This window comes from Plecotus auritus (assembly GCF_963455305.1).
Source record: "Plecotus auritus genome assembly, chromosome: 7".
Classification (NCBI taxonomy): Eukaryota; Metazoa; Chordata; class Mammalia; order Chiroptera; family Vespertilionidae; genus Plecotus; species Plecotus auritus.
The window spans coordinates 87,384,981-87,408,880 of NC_137774.1; the positions used below are offsets into that span (position 1 = coordinate 87,384,981).

The 23,900-nt window shown below is 46.6% G+C and overlaps 1 protein-coding gene across 2 annotated transcripts in view; it reads right to left on the reverse strand.

The window, feature by feature from the left end:
* Positions 1 to 23,900, reverse strand: part of AUTS2 (activator of transcription and developmental regulator AUTS2) — a 1,178,049-nt gene that overhangs the window by 23,669 nt on the left and 1,130,480 nt on the right. Inside the window, exons 7-9 of one of the 2 annotated variants that reach the window (XM_080682460.1) lie at positions 4,616 to 5,084; positions 3,142 to 3,395; positions 1,876 to 2,096 (exon numbers count right to left, since the gene is read on the reverse strand). In XM_080682460.1, the coding sequence (XP_080538586.1) occupies positions 1,876 to 2,096; positions 3,142 to 3,395; positions 4,616 to 5,084 (944 nt within the window). Of the gene's footprint in view, positions 1 to 1,854; positions 2,097 to 3,141; positions 3,396 to 4,615; positions 5,085 to 23,900 lie in introns of both variants that reach the window. The other variant, XM_080682459.1, reaches the window with a different exon arrangement.

The window sequence follows — 23,900 nt, forward strand, 5'->3', positions numbered from 1 at the left end:
GGGATCAAAGCAAAAGCTAGTTACTTAGAGAATCTACATTTCTGTTCACTGCTTCAGGGAGGTGGCCCTACGCACGCTCCGGTCATTAGGCTGCCATCAGACCCCACAACCTCATTGTACACGAAACCGTAAGAGCTCCTGGGTCACTCTGACAAGAAACCAACGGAAGTGGAAAAACAAAGTGAAAACCCACACAGTGGTTAGGTCCTGGTCGCACTATTGTCTCTTCTACTCAGTACTCAGGGACTGGCCCAGACCAAGCATCTGACCTGGAGAAAGAGGCAGTTACTCAGGCAAATCGGAGAGAAGGCAGCATTTGACCTATTTATCCAGAGAACTCCTCCATTTTCACCTTCACTTTGGCAGAAGAATTGTCCATTCAGCTGTCTTCTGAAATGCGTTACGCCCAACACAGAGCACTTTGGGCTAGGTCATATAAGCTTTTTCTTGAGCAGAAAAGAGTGTGCCATTGTTTCCTCTAAATAATGCTGTTGCCTGGGTGCTGTAACTCTCCTCTGTCCGATTTAATGTATTTGTGAAACACCTCACTCAGACGGCATAAACGCTTTCCCAGCCTAACAAGCCCTTGAAGGTATAACTGTTGAAAAGTCTAGTGCCTCCAGAAAAAAGAAAAAGACACAGGACCTGGTCCCAAGACCTCATCTCTAATCTTCTAAATAAAATTTGTGAAATAAACTTTAAAATACATATTAAAAAAAAAAAGTTGAAAAGAAAAATGGGGGAGAGCACGGGAAGAGAGGCAACAAAATTTGGTGAAGGGAATGCCTCTTAATATCATGGAATTGAGCCCAGCTGATGTGTTTCTCAGTGGTTGAGAGTCGACCTGTGAACCATGAGGTCACAGTTCGATACCCAGTCAGGTCACATGCCCAGGTTTCGGGCTCGATCCGAAGTAGGGGATGTGCAGGAGCTAGCAAATCAATGATTCTCTCTCACTGGTGTTCCTCTCTCCTTCTCCCTTCCTCTCTGAAATCAATAAAAATATTTAAAAATATACTTATTTTAAAAAAATAATGAATTGAATCTCTTCTCACAATGCCTATATTAACTGCCTTAAAATCAAGTATTTAATTTGACATTAACAAAAATTAAGCAAACCACTCTAATACTCACTGTTGTGGACAAGGCTCTGTTTCAGGAGACTTAGCATCCTAATACAGCATTAATCACTATGGATCCTAAGTTACCAAAAAGTCCGAGCTGGTTCTCCCAGCATGCATTGGACCCCAGTCAAGACTAAGACCACGGTCATGGCCAGCGATACCTCTTACTGGGGCTGGGCTCTGTCCCTGCAGGGTGCATGGCTACCTGACCCCTTGCCGACAGAGCACAATAGCAGACCGGCACCATCTTACAGAATACAAGAAATTAAAAACCTCCAGCATCTGAAAGAACAGGGTACCCCATGTGTTCCAAGTCTCCTGACAGGCCCCAGGCCCCGCCTCTTCCTGCCCCTGGCACTCTCTGAGCATTGATTTGTTAGTATGGGTGCAAAGCCCTGACAGAGAGATTTGTCTATCTGGTGGCGACCCCCAGCATGTTCCAAGAAAACAAAGTTGCCCCGTAAGTCAAGTTAACTGCCAACACTGGTCGCGACCGTTCTGAGGGCACTTAGGATAAAACACACCCACATGCTGGATAGAACTCTGGGGAAGTTCCTCCTCTGGGCCCAGGTCAGTGCTAGCTGCAGCAGGCACTGCCCCTTCCTTCCAGCCAAGATGGACAAGGCCCAAGGAGCCCCCAGCCGCTGTCACTCCCCCTCCGATCCCCTGTCCCGGCCGCCCACTCCAACCCCACCGTCTGCATAAGGAGCCGTGCTCTACTTATCCTCACATTTCTGCCTGGGGTACGCACCATGGGAGGTGCTGGCGTCGGCATGATGGCGGTGGGCGGGATGGCGTGGGGGAACGGCGTGAAGGTGTGCTGGTGCGTGTGCTGGTGCGTGTGCTGGTGCTGGTGCTGGTGCTGGTGGAACTCGGTGCGCAGGTAGGGCGGCGGGCCCAGGGAGGCCCCGCGGTCAGCACTCTGAGAGGCCAAGAAGCGCGTGTTCAGTTCCTGTCGCAGGATGTCTTGCTCTGGAAGAGAAGGGGAGGGGGAGAATGGCACCTTTCCTTGCAACAGTCATTTCCTTCAGAACAGGACATCCTCGTGCCTGAGCTAGGAGGGACCAGGGAGGAGGCACAGGAACGGGGCCCTCGGGGTGCTGCCGGGGCCTCCGATGGAGGCTGATGCTAACAGGGCCTGGCCACAGTGCGATCCTCCTGCTGTCTCGCGCTCGGCTTTGGAGGTCCGGCCTGTCACTGTGGTGCACTGACAGACTCCAGGCCAATGTCCCAGGCCAGCTTTCAGCTCTGTGGCTGCCAGCCGAGTGGCCCTGGGCATGGCTCACTCAGCTTCCTCATCTACCGGGTGGGACACTCCTGCCTACCTCAGGGGTTTATTTTGAGAGTTAAAGGAATTAACATTGTACTAGTAAGCGCTTAAGAACAGTGACTGGCATGCTAATTAATAACCGCCAGGCAGAGCTCCCGTAAATCGGTGTGATGACTCTCTGTATCAGGTAAACATAGCTACCGTGGACCCGAAATGGGGCATCGGTCCTGATTAACAAACACAGGTGAGGAGAAAAGGACCCAATATCTAATGCTAGGCCTGTCCTTAAAATTCTGGGATGCACTGTTACAACAAGTGCACCTGCCCACCCCAGAGCCAGAAGGTCCTGTCCACCTGGAAGAAACCCCTTAAACCAGGCTGCAGTCCAAGAACCCGGAATGGAGCAGACACGGCCCTGGGAAGCCTTGGTCACTGCAGTGGGAGGCGGGCGACAGGGAACAGGATCCGTGTTTCACTTTAACAGCGGTGACCAAAACTCATGGCTCCAAACACAGCGGCTCTCTCTGGTGTGTCCCGTTTGCCTGGCCTGTGCCAGGTGGTGTGGGTGCTAGTCCATGTTTACGCTGAGTCGCAGCCCAAAAAGGACTGATTACAAGATGGCACCCAACAAAACTGATAATCTTAAGTACACAGAACCCAGCGATCAGGGACAATGGAGACAGTAGGTGAGGCCACTGGCGAGGGGGAGTGGGACTCGGGTGAGCAGGGCCCGGGCCTCCGTCCTACCTGAGTAAGTGCTCCCCGCCGGGTGTCCGGGGACCTGCAGACTCCCTGATGTCAATGGTGGTGGAGGAGGCAGAGCAGTGGGAGGGGCAAACATATTGGGGTGATGGGAGTGTGCGGGGGGCTGGAGGGTGGGCGTGAAGCTGTGCAGTGGGCTATGGTTGGGTAGGGAGAGGGGGAACGGGGAGGCTGAGGGGTGGTGGGAAATGTGAGGAGGGGCCGGCTGAGTCTTTGCTGGAGTGCTGCTTCTGCTACTGCTGTTGGAAACCAAAAAAGAGAGAAAGAAAGAGGCAAGCAATTAATTTTCTTTAATAAAAAAATCCTGTGTCCCTGCTCAGAGCCATTCAATGCCTTTCTCTTGCTCCTCCTCAGAGACCCTGCCCTGTGCGCACGAGCAGCCCCTCCTGAGCTCGCGCCTCCCCTGCACCTGCAGACACAGCGACTGTGTCCGGACAGTGATTCGGCCCCAAACCCGACTGCTCCCCCTTCAGCGGCCAGGCTCTCATCTCTGTCCCTAGAGACCCATGCCTTCCCACCCTGCACCAGCCACGCTTCCTATAAAGCAACAATTAACAAAGGGAATGGGAGCAAGGACTTGCATTCACCCTGTCTGACCACTACCTCGGAAATGAAGTCGCACAGAGAAGAGGTGAGCCAGGGAGCTCGGGTTCCCTGTCACCTCTACTTTCTGGAGGCCACGGAAATGGCCTTGGGCAGAGGTGGGCCTGGCCCACTGGGAAGCTACAGCCCCCCAGCCTGGCTGTTTCCTCACCCGTCGCAGGTAGGGGAAAGCAAGCCCCTGAACGCAAGGGCCAGGGCCAGACCGTTGCAGGAAAGCAATAGCAAAGACACCAAGCCCATGGGGCGTGAGGTGCTAGTTACAACCCCTGGGACAACACGTTCCGCCTCCCTGTCCTCCGCAGCTCTCCTCTGGGCTCGCTTTTCAACTCTCCTTTGCAATTTGGCCGAACAAGACAGAAGAGGGCCTGGGTCTCTTCTAAGGAACCTCTTTGTGGACACACAGCTTGTTTCTTCTCCAACTGCCTGACCCACCTAAACCAGACTACCCCAGTCCCATCCTCCCTGCTTCCATGAGAGCAGCTCCTTTCAAACTCCTCCCTCCTCGGAGGCCCTTTGGAGTCTGAACCCTCAGGGGTCACTGCTGGGCTTCACGTTTCCACTCCCGCCTCACCCTCGGGGCTCCAGTCACGGCACCCTCAGCTTTGCTTCTTCAGCATCCTTCTCCTTCCTGCCTTCTCCCCCTCAGGAGCCTGTAGACATTTCACTACCCAACCCAACCTGTCCTCTCCCAGGAGACCAAGTCTCACCTCACTGTCCCTTTCTGTCTCTACTTCGGAGAGAACACAGTGACAACCAACAAGGAAGTCCCATCTCCCCGGGAACCTCTTTCCCACGGCTTCTTGCTCGTCCCATAGAAGATGCAAAGGTCAGGCAGAAGCAGAGCAGGCTGGCTCACCTTAAGCTGTTGAGGCTCAGGCTGCTGCTGTTGTAGGCCGACAGGGGCTGCGGGAGGCTCTGGGAGGCGGGGTGGGCCTGCACAGGGGGCAGGCTCTGGTGCAGCAGCTGGGGGGACTGCAGCCGGGGCGGCCTCTGCACGGGAGGCTTGGGAGCCGGTGGAAGCTGGGCCTCCGGGGGTGCCTGCGGAGGCTGTGTGCTCGGACGTGGGGGCTGAGGCGGGGCCTCTGGGCGCTGCACAGAGTCAGGGTCCTGAGAGGGAGCTCTGGGCTGGGGCTCCGCCTGGGGCTGGGGCGGCGGCTGCGGGACCTGCGGGCAGGGGTCTTTAAGCACCACGGGCTCAAAGATCGGCTCTTTGCCACAGTCCTGGCTCTTCTCCTGGCTTCTCTCTAGACCAGATATCTTGGGGACGATCGGCCCTGCATCCTGGCTGTCGTGTTCAGGAAGTGTGCCAACACCCAACTCCGAATCTGTAGGGGAGAGCAAAGACAGAAGGACAGGCCATGAGTGACAGTGAGTGTGGAACAGGAGGGGAAGCAACTCCAAGACCAGAGCCAACTGTCGCCACTCAGCCAAGTCCGAGCTTCCTGTCTGGGTTCCACCACCTGCAGAGATGAGGAGGATGGGGGGCAGCTTTTGTCTCCCCCACCCCTGAATCTGAAAATCAATGTTTTCCTTAATCTTGACAAAGCCTTTTATGAAGCAAAATTAAGAACAATAGCCGACAAGTTCATTTTTCTGTTTAAAAAACAAAGAAGTTTTTGGATATACAGAAGGTAAGTGTTTCCAATAGCAAATGCAGCAAAGCAAATGTTATTCAACAACAGCAAGTACAGCAAAGGTTATTTAACCGAACACAGATGTTTCTTCTTGGCCTTGCCTCCCTCCCCAGTTTCCACTTCGATAAATGAGACACCTTGACGTTTAGTGAAATAATTTTTTGTTGAGCAAGTGCTAGCCTTCCGGTCAAGCATCAAGCCTCTTAAAGCTTATCAACTGATCCCGACAACATCTGAGACCAAAAGTGCAAGCATGAACTTAAATCAAATTTACTGGCAACTACACATGCTGGAGCATTTGAAGGATCCCCCACCCTCCCCGACCACACCAGGAGTACTCACCACGTGACGACACGGAGACTACGCCCCGATGTAACATTTAAGTAAAATTCTACAATCGTGAAAGAAATGTGGAAAACAGATGCTCCTGTACGAATTTGAAAGGCATGTGTTCCTCCCAGGGCCAAAAGGTCTAGGCCACACCTAGTGTAGGGGTTGATTACCCCATAAGTCAAATTCCATAAAATTCTCTAACAGAATCATGAACGACAAACATGGCATTAAATATTTTTAAATGGCCCTATTTATGAGTGCTTTTGTATACATCTGGAGGAAAAAGGCTCTCTCCCACATTTCTGTGCAAAAATATCCAGTCTTTTATGATTGCACCACTTATAAGTGGGAATAGGCCCCGATGTCCTCTGCAATGATGGTGTGCCCAGGCACCCCTACGTGAACTGCTTCGGGCATAACGTTCTCGTCCCATCTCACCGTATCCAGTGTGAAGAACACACAGTGTCCTCCCTGCCTGGTTAACCTCTGGTGATGTATTCGTGTGTCCGCCCTTATCTTACTTCCCAGAATCTGCTTCAAAGCAATCATTATTTCCAATGTTCTTTTGGTAAAAGAGATCTAACCTATATAACACGCACAAAGGCCGACCAAACGGGGTTTACGAACAAAGTGCACTTTTGGCTAACATGAACGTGGCCATCTTCCAGGCCCACGGGCCACGCGGGGCACTCACAGGGGCATAGTGCACGGGCTGCAGATGAGGAAAAAACAAGCACCCAGGAAGGGCCTGAGAGAAGTAACTCAGACTTCTGACATCTGCTCAGATGTATCTCCACTGGGTGCTGTCTTGAGAATCTTTCCAGGAAGACTTTTGCTTATAGTAAGCTGACACTTTGTGAATTCCCAAAACCTTAGTTTCCAACCAGAGGGCTGGGAAGAGGACATCCAGATCCTTGATGCAGAGAGAAGAAGAGTTCCTCAACCACAAGGATGGCGCTCTGCCTGCAGACACCCCTACCCAGGCTCTGCTTCCCTCTGTGTTTTTTCTATCATTTTCACAAGATATTCCATAGCGAGTAATTAAATGAGCTCACTGAAAATCACAGGCTGCACACACTGTGGGCTGACTGTTAGGTCTGGGGCAGACTCCTAACAGCACAAAATAAAAGAGATTTTCCATTTCCTCAACGAGAAGGTCCGTGTGCACAAGCAGGACTCGCCACCCTTTGGCAGCTAATCTAGGATTGTCACGCCTGCTCCAGTGGCAGGGACACATGGCTCTCCTCTTGTACTGCTGCGTTTTCTCTGGGCTGGGATGGTGAAGAATAAAGACAGCCATCCTTTCTATCCCATTAAGTTTACATTCAAATTCATGATCTCCCTCCAAAAACCAATGTCTAAGTTTCTCTCTGGCATACAGGTTCCTTTTCCAGGGGTCACCACCAGAGGACTATGCTGGTAAGGAAGCACGTTCGAAATACCCAAGTACTTCATGCATCTAGCGTGACGGTACGACCCCCTGGTTCTTTATTTGATGAGCCTCTAGAATTTGGACCATGCGCTCAAACTTGCAGGAGGCCCTGCAGGCTGGGGCTCCCTTCCCGAGGCTCTGAGAAGGCAAATGGGGTTGGCTTTCGTGTCTCTGTTGCCCATGTCCCGGTCCCAACCTAAACACAGGCCGACGGAGTAAGAGGAGTGGGTGAGCCTGGGAGTCACTGCCACCCCCAGTCACCGAGTGCACAGGGAGACCCAATCCTCTCCAGCAAACCCTGCGAGTGTTTATGAGACAGTCTGTGATGAATGACAGAAGAAAGAACCCAGAAGGCACCGATTTTGGAATAGACCATAATCTGGGAGACCATCCGAGCACTTCTCAAACTTCCATGTGCACACAAATCACCTGAAGATGTGATTAAAATGCAGATTCGGATTCGGGAGCTCGGGGGCGGGGCTCCAGATCTGCCTTTCTGAGAACTTCCCAAGTGATGCTGATGCGTGGACCATTCCGTGAGGGGCAAGGCTCTCATCCAACCCTCTCTGACTTGATAGTGAAGAAGCCCAGAGAACTAAGGAACTCGCTTGCCGGAGGCCACCTGGCTATTTCATAAATCAGACACTAACTCTGCCACCACCAGGAGCCTTTTCTCTGGTTTACTCTATGCTGCCCCCTAAGAAGCAAAAATCCTAAAACAAAGCAGATAATGGTAACTCCAGGATTCATTTGAAATATTTATGTACAACCAGACAGTGTAAAGGATTAGGAGAGTTACAAAGCGTTGCTGGAACACTCCCCTCCGGCTAAACCTGAAAGCTATAGTCACTGCATCAACGTCCTGGTGCTGCAACCTATGAGCAAGACAGCGGCAGGTTTGAGGCTGGCAGGAACTTAGGGGCTGAAACGGTTTCTGACTCCCCATTTACACTGGTCTCTGGAGGCACATAGTAGACATATTAGACGTCAAGCGTTTTTGCAGCTAATCGGTAATGCATTTCCTCTTCCTTTCAATTATTCAATAAATGTATCTTCCCAGTTAAGCTTTTCCATCCTGACAGTCAATTTGTCTTACCTCGCTTCTCCAAAATTGGCAAGAATACATTTAAAAAAATCATTTTGTATTGCTCTGAATTTGCCAAAAGATGAAATTTGCTGAGGTTGAAAGAAATGAGAATGTGCAAATAGACTAGTCTTATTTAGAAGTTCCATTCATTACATTTTGAGAATCAAAACTCTCTCTTCTTGTGATTATAAAAATAACACATCATGCTAGTAAAAGGCATGCAATTTAAAATCACACTGCATACTATACAGTAGAAAGGGTGAATTTACTGCATGCAAATTATACCTCAATAAGCTTGACTCAAACACAATAGATTTTTTACAAACTTAAAGATACATTAGGAAAAAATTTGTTTGGTTTCGATACAGTTCACTGGGGAAAATGGGCCCTCTGGTACTTTACCAGTAGAATGTCAACCCATACTTTGGAGGGCAATTTGGCAACATTTAGCACCCACACCCCCCCCCAAAAAAAAAACCCACAAAAAAAACAAAACTAATGGAGTTCCCTTGGTCTGGTGTGTAAGGATTTGGCGTATACTAGTAAACACAATGAAACAGCATCATGGTTTGAACTGAAAGTTTGGAAACAATTTAAGTGTAATCATTAGGGGAGTGGCTCCATATACATTTGGTACATCCAAAGCATGGCAAATACTGCGGCTATAAAAATGAATGAGGAACTCTGTATGATAATGTATAGCATATGCTAGCTTTTAGGGCAAATGAAAGAAAATTAATATATATATATATATATATTCATTTTCACTTTACACATAGAGGAGCTCTATGTGTACACAAGAATACACAAGAAACCAACAGCAGTGTGGAGGCGTGGGGAGAGAGTAAAGTAGACGAACAAGGAACTGGAGGGAGGAGGTATTGCACTGCACACATACATATATATTTAAATTTTGAATCATGGGATCACATTACCAATTAAAATTTTTATAAAAAAGTTAGTTTTACATTTAAAAACATTCTGAATAAGACAAAAAGAAAAAGTAAAGCAAACCAGACTGGGGATTTGAACAGTGGTTTGAGTCTACACATGGAGAGTATATTTTATCTATAATAATAAAAGCATAATATGCTCATTAGACTGGACGTCCTTCCAGACGAAGTTGGGGCTGCGAGGGAAGCCCGGGTCCCGGTGCCAGAGGGAAGCTGGTGCCGGCAGCTGGGGGAAGGAAGGCCTACTCCTGCACAAATTTCATGCATCGGGCTTCTAGTATAAAATAAGAAAATATAATGTGCAAGTTTCAATCATTAGAAAAGAAAAGGAATTTTATGAAAAATATAAATGACTAAAACTAACTTGGAAAAAAAAAAAAGCCTGATCATAAGAGTAAACTGAAAATTACTCGATAATCAACACCTCAACTTCCAAAAAGGCAGCAGGTGCATACAGTGTTACCGACAATGTGGGCTGAACCTGCAAGGAACAAATTATTCATGTCATTTATAGTGAAAGCCAACAGCAAACATACAACGAAAGGAAGAATAAAAGTATTATTTATAAAAACTATATAATTAAGCTCTAGTCAGAAAACATAGACAATCAGCTAAGAAAAATATTAGAATAAGAGCTCAGTAAGGAATCCAAATAAAGAAAAACCAGAAAAAGACAGTAGCTTTTGTACACTAGCAACAGTGAGTGGAAAAATAAAATTTAAAAAAGGATCCCTTCTACAGTAACAGAAATCATATACTACTTGGGAATGAACAAAAAAAAGAAAAAGAAAAAAAAAAAGATTCCAGAACTGAATCCTCAAAAATGCTTAGAGCATGTCTATGTTTAAGGGTGTCTCCTGATGCAGAAGAAAAGAGAGACCCGTAGAGGCCCTGTAAGTGGAGGCTCTCCCGCTCAATCGGGGAGTGTCTGGCTGTCACAGTCAGTGATGGCACGGCGGCTCTTGGGAATATGAGATGTACTGCAATGTGAAGGACAACCCCACACAACATCTCGTTTCGCTTCCTGAAGTTTTTGCTTTCTGAAGTCCCACTGGACACCTGTAGAACTGAAGTACCCAGAACCTAAATCTGACTTTGCATATTAACACATTTTGGCGGCACTGTTTTAATACATACTGGATTTTCTAGGAATGCAACTATTGTACATTGTGTCTGTTATATCTTGTTATGAACAACCAAGAGTCTATCATTTGGGGAAATTATGACATCAATGGTACGGCTGATCCTAGTATCTAAATTACCACGACCCAAGTTCCTATATGAGTCAGAATTCCATTCTATGTAGACTCAAGTACCTGGTCATTTCATCATTGTCTTTTCATGTTTATAAATAAGCATTTATGTACTGAAAGTCATTGCCATTATAATTACTTTCTCCTTTACATTTCATAAGGGCTTTATATACATTTTAAATTATGTGTATAGAAAAGCATGTTAATGATTAGTTCCGGTCACAAAGTTATAAAATATTTCTTATATTACAAAGAGGGCACTGGGTGTGGTAGGGTTCTGATTTGATGCATTATGTCCCGATGATGAACTACCGTTTCTAAAAATCCAATAATTTACTGCAAAAATGAGGCAATCACCTCAAAGATTGTTGAGGAGATTAAATGAAGTCATGTTAAGCGCTTTCCACAATGTAATGCACAAAACAGGTAAGTAATCAATGTTCCCCAAAACTATTATAGGAATGTGTTGAATGCCATGGAAAATACTGCATGACCAAGTTACTATTAAGTAATTCTGAAGTGCACCACCATCCGTGTACAGTCTCAATACTGGCGATTATCTGTGTAAATGTACACGTGGAGGAAGAGAAGACAGAGCAGGAAGATTTACATCAGAATGTTCACTGGAATCCTGTCACCCAGGAATAACCAGACTCTGATGTTTAAATTTTTGCCTTTTTAAGAGTTTTTAATTTTCTATAGAGAATATGTGTTATTATTGTAAAAGAAAAAAGGGGATATTTTAAAATGAGTCCCTTCATGGATAATACACCTCTACCACCAAAAGAAGTCACATGAAAAAGTGACTGTTCAAATCTTTTAAAATATGATAATGGACAAAACTACAAAGTTTTCCTTTTTTTCTATCCCCCTTTACCCTCCTCCACCCCACCTCAGATGGATTTATATTTTTGTTTAAAAAGCTCCTCATCCAGAGGACAAATATTTGCCTTTCAGAAATAGGGTAGGTTCTGGTGAGCATTATCCTTCCAACTACTCCTTAGCATTCCTAACTGGCTCTATCTGGTGTATCTGGACAGAAAGTAAATAGTGAATATTTTTGGTGGTAGACGAGGAGGAGGAGGGGGAAAAACCTCTCCCAAGGCACATTTCTGAGCTTCTGGCTTTCACACGTCTTTACACTACACACCATTAAAAAGCCCTAATAGGGCTTCCTCACTACAAAGTCATTACTGCAGCAAATATGAGTGAGCCTTAAAGACATCCAGAAAACCATGTGGGGCCCTGGCCATGAGGCAAGGTATCCATCCATCCATCCATCCATCCATCCATCCATCCACCCATCCACCCACCCACCCACCCACCCATCCATCCGTCCATCAGTCCGTATCTTTCTGAATGTCTGATCCATATAATCTAGAAAAGGACATCTCCTGTTTTTAAATTATCCTATCTTCTAGTGAACTTCTCCCCTTATCTGTCCAAATGACAGAGCCACAGAGACCTCACTACCCAGAAGGAATAAAGATTGCAGCCAAATAAGAACCCAGAGCTCAAATTAAAGAAACATGGGAATATTAATAAATGTTGAAATGTTCAACAATGAAAAGCCCCAAAACATACGGAAGCATCACATTTCTTTGAATCAATACCCATTCTTTAAACACTTTTTGTCTAGTCTGTTACTTCAAACAAAAATCTTTGTAGCAAAGACTGCATACCTTTGAAACAAAAATTGTGCTACTGAATTAGCAATATTTTTACCTTTCCCCAAGTTTTAGATTCTGCCTCTAAAACTACATTCCAGTGGTGTTTTACAGACTGTCTACCCTCTCTAACATACACTCCTCTTTATTTTCCTCCTCTCTCCTTTTCATCAAATCATTAAACGGAGACCAGTTTGTTCCATTAGCAGATTCAAATAAATTGAGGAAAACCCACTGTTTGTTCAAGGCAAATTAATTTCCAAACACTGCAAGAGTGGGAGATGAGGGGAGTGATGGGTGCTTGGAAGGACTCAAAGAGATTCCATTGTGTACTTGTCATTTGGTGTAAACATTCATTACCATCTGGGAGGCTAAGCTCTGGGCTGAAGTCTGTATGGCGAACCTCTAAGGGCCCCAGGGTTCCTTAGTAAAAGCAAAATCCTAAATAGGAAAAAATAGCCGTTGCATCTGCCAAGACAGCAGCAGCCCACTGGGAATGCGTGTGGAGACCAGCAGATTAGAGGCTGCCGTTATTAGAGAAGCTAGTTTGGTTATTATCTAGTTTACCAGATTAACCCAGGAGAGAGGTTAATCTGACAGGGGTTAAAGAAAAATCAACAGACTGCAGTTGAGTGTATTTAAACTTGTTTCAAGTTTATTCCCTGTAAACCTCACACCAAAAAGCATCAATCCTTAAGTGTATGAAATGGGGGTACAACCCCCCCCCCCCCCAAAAAAAAACAACACACAAAAGTGTCAAAGTCATATATAATCCTCGTGTTTCACATTTCATACAAGAAAAGACCGATTCGTGTCACTTCCTATGCCCAGCACTGTGCTGGGTCCTGAGGACACGGAGACGAAGAAGAACCCGCCTCTCCTCCCAGGAGACGGCGGTTGAAGAGGAAGGGCGCAGCACAGAGGAAAAGACACGGGACTGGCAGCCAGGACCCGGTGGCCCTAACCTTGTGTCTGTTCTCTGAAAGGGCCAGAGATAAGAGCAGTAACGAGAGCTGAGGAAGAGCTCTACTGTATTTCCTTGACTGATGCTCCTTTATCTGGAACATGTATGTTCCTGCTGCACTGGCCCGGGGGTCCCGTCTTAGGCCCCACTCAACGCAATCGTGTTCTGGGATGTGTAGACACCCGGCACGAGCACCAAGACACAGGAAGAAATCTCCAATCACGTCTGAGAATGCTGGAAAAACACCAAAAACCAACTTCAGAGAAAGCCCAAGCTGTCACATTTTGGCCTCAAAGTCATACCCCCTTTATGGTTTGCTCGTGGCCTCCTCCAGCCTCAGTATTTGTCAGTTGGCCTCTCTGACAACATTGCCCCCTGCTTGGCTCCTGTCCTGGGTGCCTCTCTGCTTCTGTGTCCACCGACCCACGCCCATGGGTTGCAGCTTCCTTGGCCTAATCAGCCCTGCCTGGCTGTGGACTACGTGCCCACACGACACTGTGCACACACATTTGCACACCCCCAAGTACAGCCACCTTTAACACCAGTGCACACTCAGTGTTTCACCAGATACTTCTGTGTTTGCACATCAGCACAGAAGGTCCTAACAAGGAAAGGATCGAAAAGGATTGTCAAACAAACGTGTGTGTGTTTGTGCGGCATGCCGTGCCTGCTCTGAGCAAAGAGCAAACACAAGGACAAGGCTGTCACCATGACAAAGCCACCACTCATGTTCCTGAGACCCTAAGACAACAAGGACGCCCTTCACTTACTTTGGAAATTTTCCAAGAGGTGGGACCAAGGCACTGAAAATAAATAATAATTTTAGATGTTTGGTTAAAAAAAAGTCTTCCTAGTACCCAATCACCCTCACTTTCCCATTAGGAACAACAGTGTGAGGATGTGAGGGAGAACTGCAAGCTGTCTGTCTGTCCTTCTCCAGGTGGCTCCCTGCAGTATTTGCATCAAAGTGTAAATGAGGACCTGAAGCTGTCAAGCTCACAGATGCTCACAGACAGACCTGTTTGCAGACCTGACACCTGCCTCACTGCACTGCTGCCCACTGCTACCACCTAATGCCACTGCCTGAGGGCCCAGGTCCACAGCCTGAAGGGGCGAGAACTGTGAGGCTAATCTGACCCTGGCCACCTTCTGAAGCAAAAGTTCTTTGGTATAATGTGTCCTTGTCATTTTGTCTCTTGGATCTGTAGCTGTCTGTTGAATCCCTATGTTTTTGGTATTATGGGGCTATGGAATAATGCATCCAGCTAATAACTTTCCCATTCTAAAAGCTCATTAAGGTTTGCAAACGATTGGCTCTCAATTAAACTCTATTTTCAACACTTGGAACTTTGCCAAGGATTATTTTCTCAAAGACAAAGGTAAAAGCAACCAGCACCAAAACACCACTGAAATCCTATCAGTCACCCTACTTTGTTCACTAAGCTTCTGTTTCATGTGACTCTGGCACAGATTAGACAATCACTGAGATTCATTTAGTGAAGAGGCTGGTGGGGTGTGCAACGTTGACATGTAGGATTTCAAGTCTGTAGCTCCTCAGCTCCTGGTCCTCCACACCATCCTCCCGACCTGAGTTCCTCCGTAGCCCTCTGCATCGGGGCTCAGAGGTGCCAGCTGGGCTCTGCGTGACCCAGCGCCCGTCTGCACTGGCTCACCCTCCCACAGTCACCTGCATCAGGCAACATCCCTCACCTACTTCTTTTCCCTCAAAATCACTCTCCATTCAGGATCCAGGTATCAAAAGGAAGGTCTCGATTTACTCTAGTAAGAGAAAGTGATTCCTCACAGTGGCAACCAAGTCTCCGTGCTCTGGAGGGAAGGGAGGGAGAGATGTCAAACACCGTCAAATACCAGGGCTGTGGGCCACTCTGGCTCTGGGCTCATCCTGAGGGCTGCAGTATCAGTGACCGCAGTCACGTCCCACCAAGTTCACGCAGCTATCACTTGGTGTGTAGCAGAAGAGGCTATTCCTTCCAAAGCCTAAGCAGCAGCGTTCCCAGTGTGTGGTGGGAAGACCAGCGCCACTCCGTCCTGTTCTCCGCAGGTCGCTGTGAGAAGTGGGTTTTGCCCTGGGAAACATCTACCATCCTTTGGCGATGAATGCTGTTGCACTCAGACATGCCTGTCTATACTCCTGAGGCCAGACGACAAACCTCCTCCTGAGTCTGTTCAGACCACCTGCTGTGGCCCATGGCACCCAGGTGCTGCCGATCTGTCTGACTAGCTTGTGTGTGAGTCCCACAGGTGATCTAGAATGAGTCCATGAAGGTTGTTGCTCTTTCCCTGAAATCAGGAGTCTTTGACTCTGTAGTTAGAGGAGGAAGAGCAGGGAAAGAGGACTTGGACAGTTTCTCTAAGGAAGTTTTGACCTTTCTGGTCCCAAACTGTGTACCACCTCACACTATGGCTCCAATGTGTGTATCCTACAACCTTGCTAGTCCACGTGTGGTGCACAGACCAGCAGCACTGGCTTCACCAGGATCTGGTTGGGAAGGTAAATTCACACCCCTTCCCTGTGCATGGTCAAGCTTGTAAAGCACCCTGCAGAGGTGTGAAGGAGCCTCAGCAAGCCCCTCCACTGAGGGAGGCCATCCACAAGGCTGCCAATCCTCCTGTGTCTCCATCTCCCAAGACCCACTCTTGGAAATCACTTCCTTCATCCCTCCCCTGGGTGGGTTCTCCACCAGCATGTCAGCTGCTGCAGGGGTGGGTGGTGGGAGGTGGTGATGTCATTTAAAGATCAGAGGCAACTCCAATACTGAACATTAGGCACAAAGGCCAGCAACAGGGAGCTCTTACTCGCCATCTTTCACACCCTGGCTCCACGCATGTTCACTGGATCACGCACCACGCAGAACAGGGAGCTACAGAGTCTTGGCCCCAAAGAACAGCCATAAGCCACTTTCAAGGACCACAAAAGAGGAAGTAGATTTATTGTAAATGGCATCCTGGTCAGAACCAGGACCAAAGGATATGTAACTGTAGAAGAAGCTTTCAACTTGCAGTGGCCCAGGCTGCCGTATGAGGGACAAGTGAATGTTCGTTCCATTTTGCTCCTCATGGAGTGACACGACAAGGACTTGGAGGAAGGAGATTGGACTGGATGACTTCTGAAATTCCATGATTTCCCAAATAAGATAGTGCTAACACACTCCTTGGAAGAACATTTCTTCATTTTCCTTTACTTCTCAATCTTATAAAATATTTCACCTGTGGGTTAATGAACACCATCTTCTTGATCTGCACAAGTTTTGATAAGTGCCATGTCCTAAATAATTATAAACAAAGAATTCCTAAGACCAAGACCGCAGATGTGATTTTCTTCAGGAGCAGCAGTGAATCCCTAGCCACAATTTTTGAAAAGTTGAAAGAGATTTTAAACAATGGTGTGAGGGGGACTTAGGTGCTGTTCCCACTATCTGTAATATTTTATCTTTTTTTAAAAGACAAGTCAAAAATTCTTAAGCTGATTTTCTATAAACCATCAATGCGATAAATACGTGATAGAAAAAGAAAATCTCTTGCCAATATGACACGTGCCATTGTTTCGTCACTTGTCATTATTTCACTTCACTGTCCTCAATTTATGAGAAAGAGGAAACATGTTCACATGTAAAATTTGAAGCTGCACATCTGTAAGGTCCAGGAAAGGAGTGCAGACAGTGATGCCAGGAGCCTATCAAACCCTTGGCGGCATCTGGACTCCAAAACTCCCTGCCTGCTTGCATCACCTCTGAAATCTCAAGTGATAAAAATCACCGGAGAAACAAGCCGCAGGAAATTGTAACAGTCTTTGGATAGAGATGGAATGAAGTTAAGTCACCAAAACATAGCGCTGCCCGTCACTCCCAACTACAATCCTGGGAGGCAATGCTGTTGGACGACCGAGGTGAGGCCTAGGACAGGTGTTGTCACAACCACTTAAACCCTCCCGCAAATTAAAAAGCCTTTATCTTCAGAGATGTTTTCAAAACTTGTTTCTTCTTCACCAGCCCAGGACCGTGTCCCCTGGCTGTCCCACCATCATCCCCAGGTTCACAGGACCAACATCAAGCCCATCCCCTCCAATCCCACTCCGGCTCCCTTGTCCCTTCATCCAGGCTCAGAATCACAACATCAATTTATTGTCATTCCCCCTCCCATTAATTGGCTCAGGTGTGAATTACTGCTTCGATGATGCCATTTAACACAAATAACACACCGGTTGTAGAATGTGTTGTTCCCTGGCAGCCTGCGTGAGCTTCTAAAATAGGAATCCGATTCTGCTGTCAGTCCCCTGTTTAAAGGCCTGCAATGGCTTCATGTCACATGTAGAATAAACCCGAGTCCTCACCGTGGCCCTGCTGCACTCCTGCTTTGCTCTTGACACCCCCGCTCCACCTCGCGCACACACACAAGTGGCTCCTGAAGCCCAGCTGTCCAAGTCTGGCTTCAGTTAAGCCACCTGCGAACCCTCCTCAGTCACCACAGGCCGTGGGCCCATGACCCTCTGATCAACTTCTATTCTGGAGACCTAATGCCCCCAGGACCCACCAGACACTTATTACTACTAATTGTCACTAGTGTTTTATTACAATTTGTTTTTTGAAAGGAGGAGGAATCTCTTTAAATCTTTGCATTTATTTCAATCCCAAACACAATGCCTTCCATATAGTGAGCACTTGAGAAATAGTTGATTATTTTTGGATGCATAATAATCAATTTACAAAATCTAAGCAAGTTTCTTTATATCTGCAATTCAAAAGGGAAAAAACCCCCACTATAATGAGAAAAATACTCAATAAACAATTACACATTAAGCCAGAAAAATCATGTCTCTTTGGAGTAATTTCCATAATTGAACATTATACCGCAATAAAATAATAGTATATAACACAAGCAAATGTAAAATAATTGGAAGCCATTATGAAGTTTAAGGATCCATTTTCAATATATAATAAAACTAATGTTCTATTCTGAATCATAAAAGATTCTAATAGTTTTGGGTTTTGTTTTTTTTTTTTGTATAACAACAACAACAACAAAAATGGGGCAATCAAAAGCACATACTGTTCAAGGAGAGGTAGATGCATAGTCAAAGGCAGGCAAACCTTGCTAGGCACGTGCCATGGTCTGCATGCTGGGCCTAAACGGCATGCAGACTCCATGAGGAGTTCATGTGTATTAGCCTGGGGACACTCCTGGAGGTGGCAGAGGGTTTTTATCTTTCACCCTCCACAGTACTCACATCTTCAACAGAACATGGGTTTAAATTCAGACATGTGATACTAAGTCCAATAACTGTGCAATCAGCCTAATTCACTCATTAGAAAACCAGTCAAAATCTTTAAAATATTAGCCAAAAAGAACGACTAAAAATGAAGTAGAATAAGTACATAGCGATGAAATGCAGGGAGCAATGAATGCTAGCAAGAATGATACCTGAACTATGACATGGGTTGAGGGGAGAAACAGGGTACACCCTATCAACTCAAGAGCCCTCAGAAGGGTGATCCCGAAAGACCTTCTCTTGGTCCGCAAACTTTCACCTGAGCAGAGCACCCTTTAAATCGAGATCCTGAGTCTGCCAGAGTTTTGTAAAAGCTCCCCACGCAGCAGACAACCACCACTCCTGAGCCTGCGGACTACTGCCCGGCGGTGAAGTCGCACCTGTCACTCAGGCACTTCCACTGAACAAAGACACAGAGCCTAAATGACAGGGTCTTAGGTTCTTGTTGCTGTTTCCAGTGTCATCTGTCTTCAGCTCGCCTGCTGTGCCCACCAAACCCATCAGCCCCAGCAGCCACGTGGGGCTCCACCCTCGTCTGCTACTCCCCGTGTTCACAGAGGCCATGGCCACTTGAATGTACGGCTGCCTGTTTCTTCAATTTCCTCCTTGTGCAGGTGCCAGGGAAGGCTTTCAGCCCCAAAGCAGACTGAAGGCCATTCTGAAGTCTTGACCATAAAGCCTTAAAGACGGGAGCAGGTGGTGTACAGAGTAAGATAAAACAGCAGGTAGTAAGCTAATGTCCCCAAACTAGGAAGGTACTTGCCCATAACCTTGCTGGCTTCACAGGGCAGCTGCACAGAGAAGCACATCCCCTCAGCACAAACAAAAGCAGGGAAGAGCTCGCCCGGAAGATCCATTACCTCCTCCCCCAAATCACACTGAGGACAAATGATTCCAGCTGAAATGTGGTGTTCTTAAAGCACCAGGCCTCAAATTCAAATATCCCCTGAGGATAAATAAACTTATCTCCCAGGGACCTCCAAAAAAAGGAAAACATTTTGAAGATGTTTTGTAAACACTAGGGGCTCAAAACACAGTAGTTTATTTATTTCTCCTCTTACAAAGCAAAGGAGGGGGGAATTACCATTCATCGCACATTTTTAACTGTCGCTTCCTGTTCCCTTGAAAAGCTAACCACATTCTTTGCTTCAGATTCCCCTACTCTAGAAATGACTTTGCTTCAGGGCAATGTGGCCAAAGCCAGTGGATTGTGAGGGCCGGTCAAGACCATGGAGCAGGCCCAAAGGTAACTTCAGATGAGATTTTCAAATCAGTCAGCACTGGGGATGAGGGTGGGGGCTGGGTCCCAATGGAAAGGAAATTAAACCCATCCACTGGGGAAGAAAGCTTGTCCAGACAGAGGCAATGAAATGTTAACCCCCTGGAATGCACCACAAATTCCACAAACACAACTGGGGACGTTTTCCCCTCAAAACCCCAGATCAATTCACAGCAAATGCTTACATCTTATTGAATACAATGAAGCACAATTTTCTGTCTGCCCTAACAAAGACATGTAAGTATAGAGGACTAACCCTGGTGAGTTTGTGTAGCACCCAATTTTATGAAGAAACTAAAACAATGGGAATTCCATTCTGAATACTAACTGCATTGGTGAAACTCATATAAATAATATAAATTCAGTTTAAATTTCTCCCTAAATGAATAGAACGTAGATTCCCCCTTATGACAGAGTTTTGAGAGGCAATATATTACAGTTCAAACAGTAACTGAATTCAAGTTCTGGTTTTGCCACTAATTAGCCAAGTGACTTTGAGTCACTTAATTGTGTTGGCACATTACTCCATTTTCAGTTAAGGCCATCAGCAAATCACACACATGGCAATGGTGAGAAGTAAAATTTTATCTTTAAACCAGACACTGGGGGTAAAACACAAATCTTTCCTCTATGCTATTCCTTAATAAACTGCCTCTAAAAGGGACACAACTAAAAAGTAAGGGCTCTTCAAACTATAGCTTTTAGATTTTAGAGAATCTGGGAAATGTGACAAGGAACCAGACTTATAACATTATCCTGGCTGGAGGGGGACTTTGGAAAATAGCTAGATGAGCCACGCCTGTCTCTAACATTTATTTTCATTCCTCCTAGTAAAAGCTAGACTATGAGCGGTGTTATCACTTATGCATCTTTATATCCCCAGTGCCTGGAATATATTAAGAACACAAAAGAGCCAGGCCAGTGTGGTTCAGTTGGTTGAGTGTACCGAAAGGTTGCCCTTTGATTCACGGTCAGGGCACACACCTCATTGCGGGTTTGATCCCCAGTTGGGGCATGTATGGAAGGCAACTGATCAATGTTTTTCTCTCCCTTTTTTCTCGAGTGAGGATTTAAAAGAAAAAAAAAAAAAGACAACAAAAGATGTTATACTGATCAAATATTAGTAAATAACAGAAAGAGGAAACGGGCTGCTATGAACACTTGCTTTGAAAACGTGGATTTGTTTCAGTGTGAACACTGTATTTGCTTAGTGCAATTTTGTCCACAAGAAACACCAGGTGAATGCAGAAAACTGCACCAGCTGAACCAAGCCCAGAGAAATACCCTAACCGGGCCACCTTCCAACACCTACCAGCTGCTCCGTTCACTGTGGAGGACATGCTCAGACAGCCCTCCTGTCCAATGCCCATTTCCACAGGCCAGCTTCAGGCCTTTTTCACGCAGAGGCCCTGTGTGTTGTAGCATGATGGACTTCTTAACCGTGCAACATGTGTAAAACTAAGCTACGTTTTTACAAGGTTCCCACCTTTGCTTTCCAATCTGTCAGTGAGGAAATGTTTGTGCCTCTAACCCACTTTCCCCGTAAGTTGTGCAGTTTCAGTTGTTCTATGTGCATGGCACAGTGATCTCTTAGGACAGTGGTCGGCACACTCATTAGTCAACAGAGCCAAATATCAACAGTACAACGATTGAAATTTCTTTTGAGAGCCCAATTTTATAAACTTAAACTTCTTCTAACGCCACTTCTTCAAAATAGACTCGCCCAGGCCGTGGTATTTTGTGGAAGAGCCACACTCAAGGGGCCAAAGAGCCGCAGTTTGCCGACCACGGTCTTAGGAGAATGTGGGCCACGTTACAGCAGAACTGACTACACAATTATGCAAATTCAGGACCGAGTGATGTCCTCTTACAAAGTGTGTCAAGGAAGGGTCAGCAGCCAGCCAGGGGAAGCTCTCAGTGGGCTGCAGACAGACACCTAGGCATCGTCCTCTTCCACGTACTTAACACTTAACGTATTTTGTTAACATGCGGAGTTGGAGAGAGTAAATATTTCTGACTCACTCACTCAACAAAAGCATATCACACACTCACTCTGAGCTAAGTGTTGAAGAGAGAAGAGAATGATGAGGGATGATTACTAACCTGGTAGAACTCAGAAGAGAGTGGAGGAAGGACATAAAGAGCTAGAATGCAAAGCAGTGAAAGCTCTAATAAAGGTATCCCAGAGTTCTCAGAAATCTTAGAGGAAGGAAGGACTAACTTTTAATGACAGAAATAGGAATCCCCAAAGCTTAACACGTTGAAATTATGGCTTAAAGGGGAAAAAAGGTGTGATTACGACAGCACCCATTGTTAAGTGTACACTTAAACCTGCAGGACTTCAGACACCTGCTGCTACTAAGCCTGGCCCCTCTTTCTTTTATTGTAAGACAGCTGGTATTTGCAGTCACTCTGCAGTAAGCTCAGATCAGTCAAAAGCAGTTGTAATGCGAGTTTTGGCCTTCTCAATAAAAATGTACAGCGGAGAAAGTGGGGATGGCAGTAGTGACTAAACCACATCGATTCTGAGGGGCTGTGTATACCCTGTACTGAACTCAAAGGATGGTGAAGGGTCAGAGCCACGTCTCCCTGGGAGTGGCTGCTGGAGGGGGGTGGGAGGGGAGGATAGGGAGCTCTGCTGTCCCCCAATAGATGAAGGGCTGTCTTTTGGAAGAGGAAGTAGACATGTGTCACATGGCCAAGGGGACAGGCTACATGGGAACTGACTTCACCCCCACATAAAGAAGACTTTCCTAACCATTACAGCTGCCCAGGGATGGAACAGAGCTCCTGAAAAGCTGTCTCAGGGGTGTCCGAGTGAGGCTCTGTGCCCATCTGGCAGGAAAGCTACAGACAGAAGATTCACACATCAGATGAATGGCTGAGTCCACATCACCTTTCAGATCTTCCTCCAACCACAAGGTTCTATCATTCTAGTTATTAAAACTTAGCTTTGCGACTGTGGCACTTTGGGCAAGTTCCTCTCCATGGCATAACTTAGAGCCAGACACCACATCACCGAAACCATGCCATCTGATCTGGCCCTTTCCTATAGATACAGAATCTTGGTCACTTACAGGAAAAGCCAGAAGCATCATGAAGAGGTGCAGAAGAGTGCCCACAGGTAACCAATCGATACATACAATGGTCCCACCAACCAGAGACTTTCCATCGCCCCCTTCCTCCCCTAGATCCTCACAATAGCCCCTCTGGCAGGCTGACAGGGATGTGCGAAGGGAAAGACTGTGCTGAGCTTTCTGCGGGCTCTTCTTTAGAGAACAGGGCTGTCCTGTTCATTTACGACAAGGTGAGCAGCTGGTAAAAGCAGATCTAGATTTGTTTCTGGATTGAGATTTTCTCATGTGAGCACCAAAGCCCTTCGAGATGTGGCTGGTATGTGGGGAAGACGGAAAAAGACCTGCGTGAAAACATCCCTTAGTTCAGCAGCACCAGAGTCCACGAGATCCTGCTGGGCAATGTGTTGCTCTGAAATTTCTCAAACCAACACCCAGCTCAGCCCAGGAAAGGCCTCGAAACCTCGCCAAGATCACCAAAGAGTGACAGGAGGCAAATTAAAACTCCCAGGGAGCCCTAGCTGGTTTGGCTCAGTGGATAGAGCATTGGCCTGCAGACTGAAGGGTCCTGGGTTCGATTCTGGTCAAGGGTACGTGCCTGGGTTGTGGGCTCGATCCCCAGTAGGGGGCATGCAGGAGGCAGCCAATCAATGGTTCTCTCTCATCATTGATGTTTCTCTCTCTCTCTCTCTCCCTCTCCCTTCCTCCCTGAAATCAGTAAAAAAAAATATTAACAAAACAAAACAAAACAACTCACCACAAACTCCCAGAAGGGTGGCCTCCACAGATGGGGAACTCTGAATATGCCCCACACTTCACATGCCATAACGGGGTAGAAAAGCCATTTTTAACCAGGTTAATTTCCTGTACTTGAACAAGTATATTCCTCGCTGGATTTCAGGTCACTTCAACATCCTGCACACATCTAGGTGGTAAAGAAGGTACAGGCAGCAGGGCCGTAAAGAAAAAGGCACGTCGGTCCAATCTGCAACTACCCCTTCCTCCAAGAATCACACACTAGTGAGAACTGCATATATGTTAGGACTGGGTATAATTTACCCTGGAGATGTTACTAGAAGATGCAACGTTGGAGAAACCGAATTTTCCAGGCCCTTTCTGCATCCAGGTGGTCAAGTCACATAACCATGGGGGTCAGCTGATGGCGGGAAAAGTCTCTG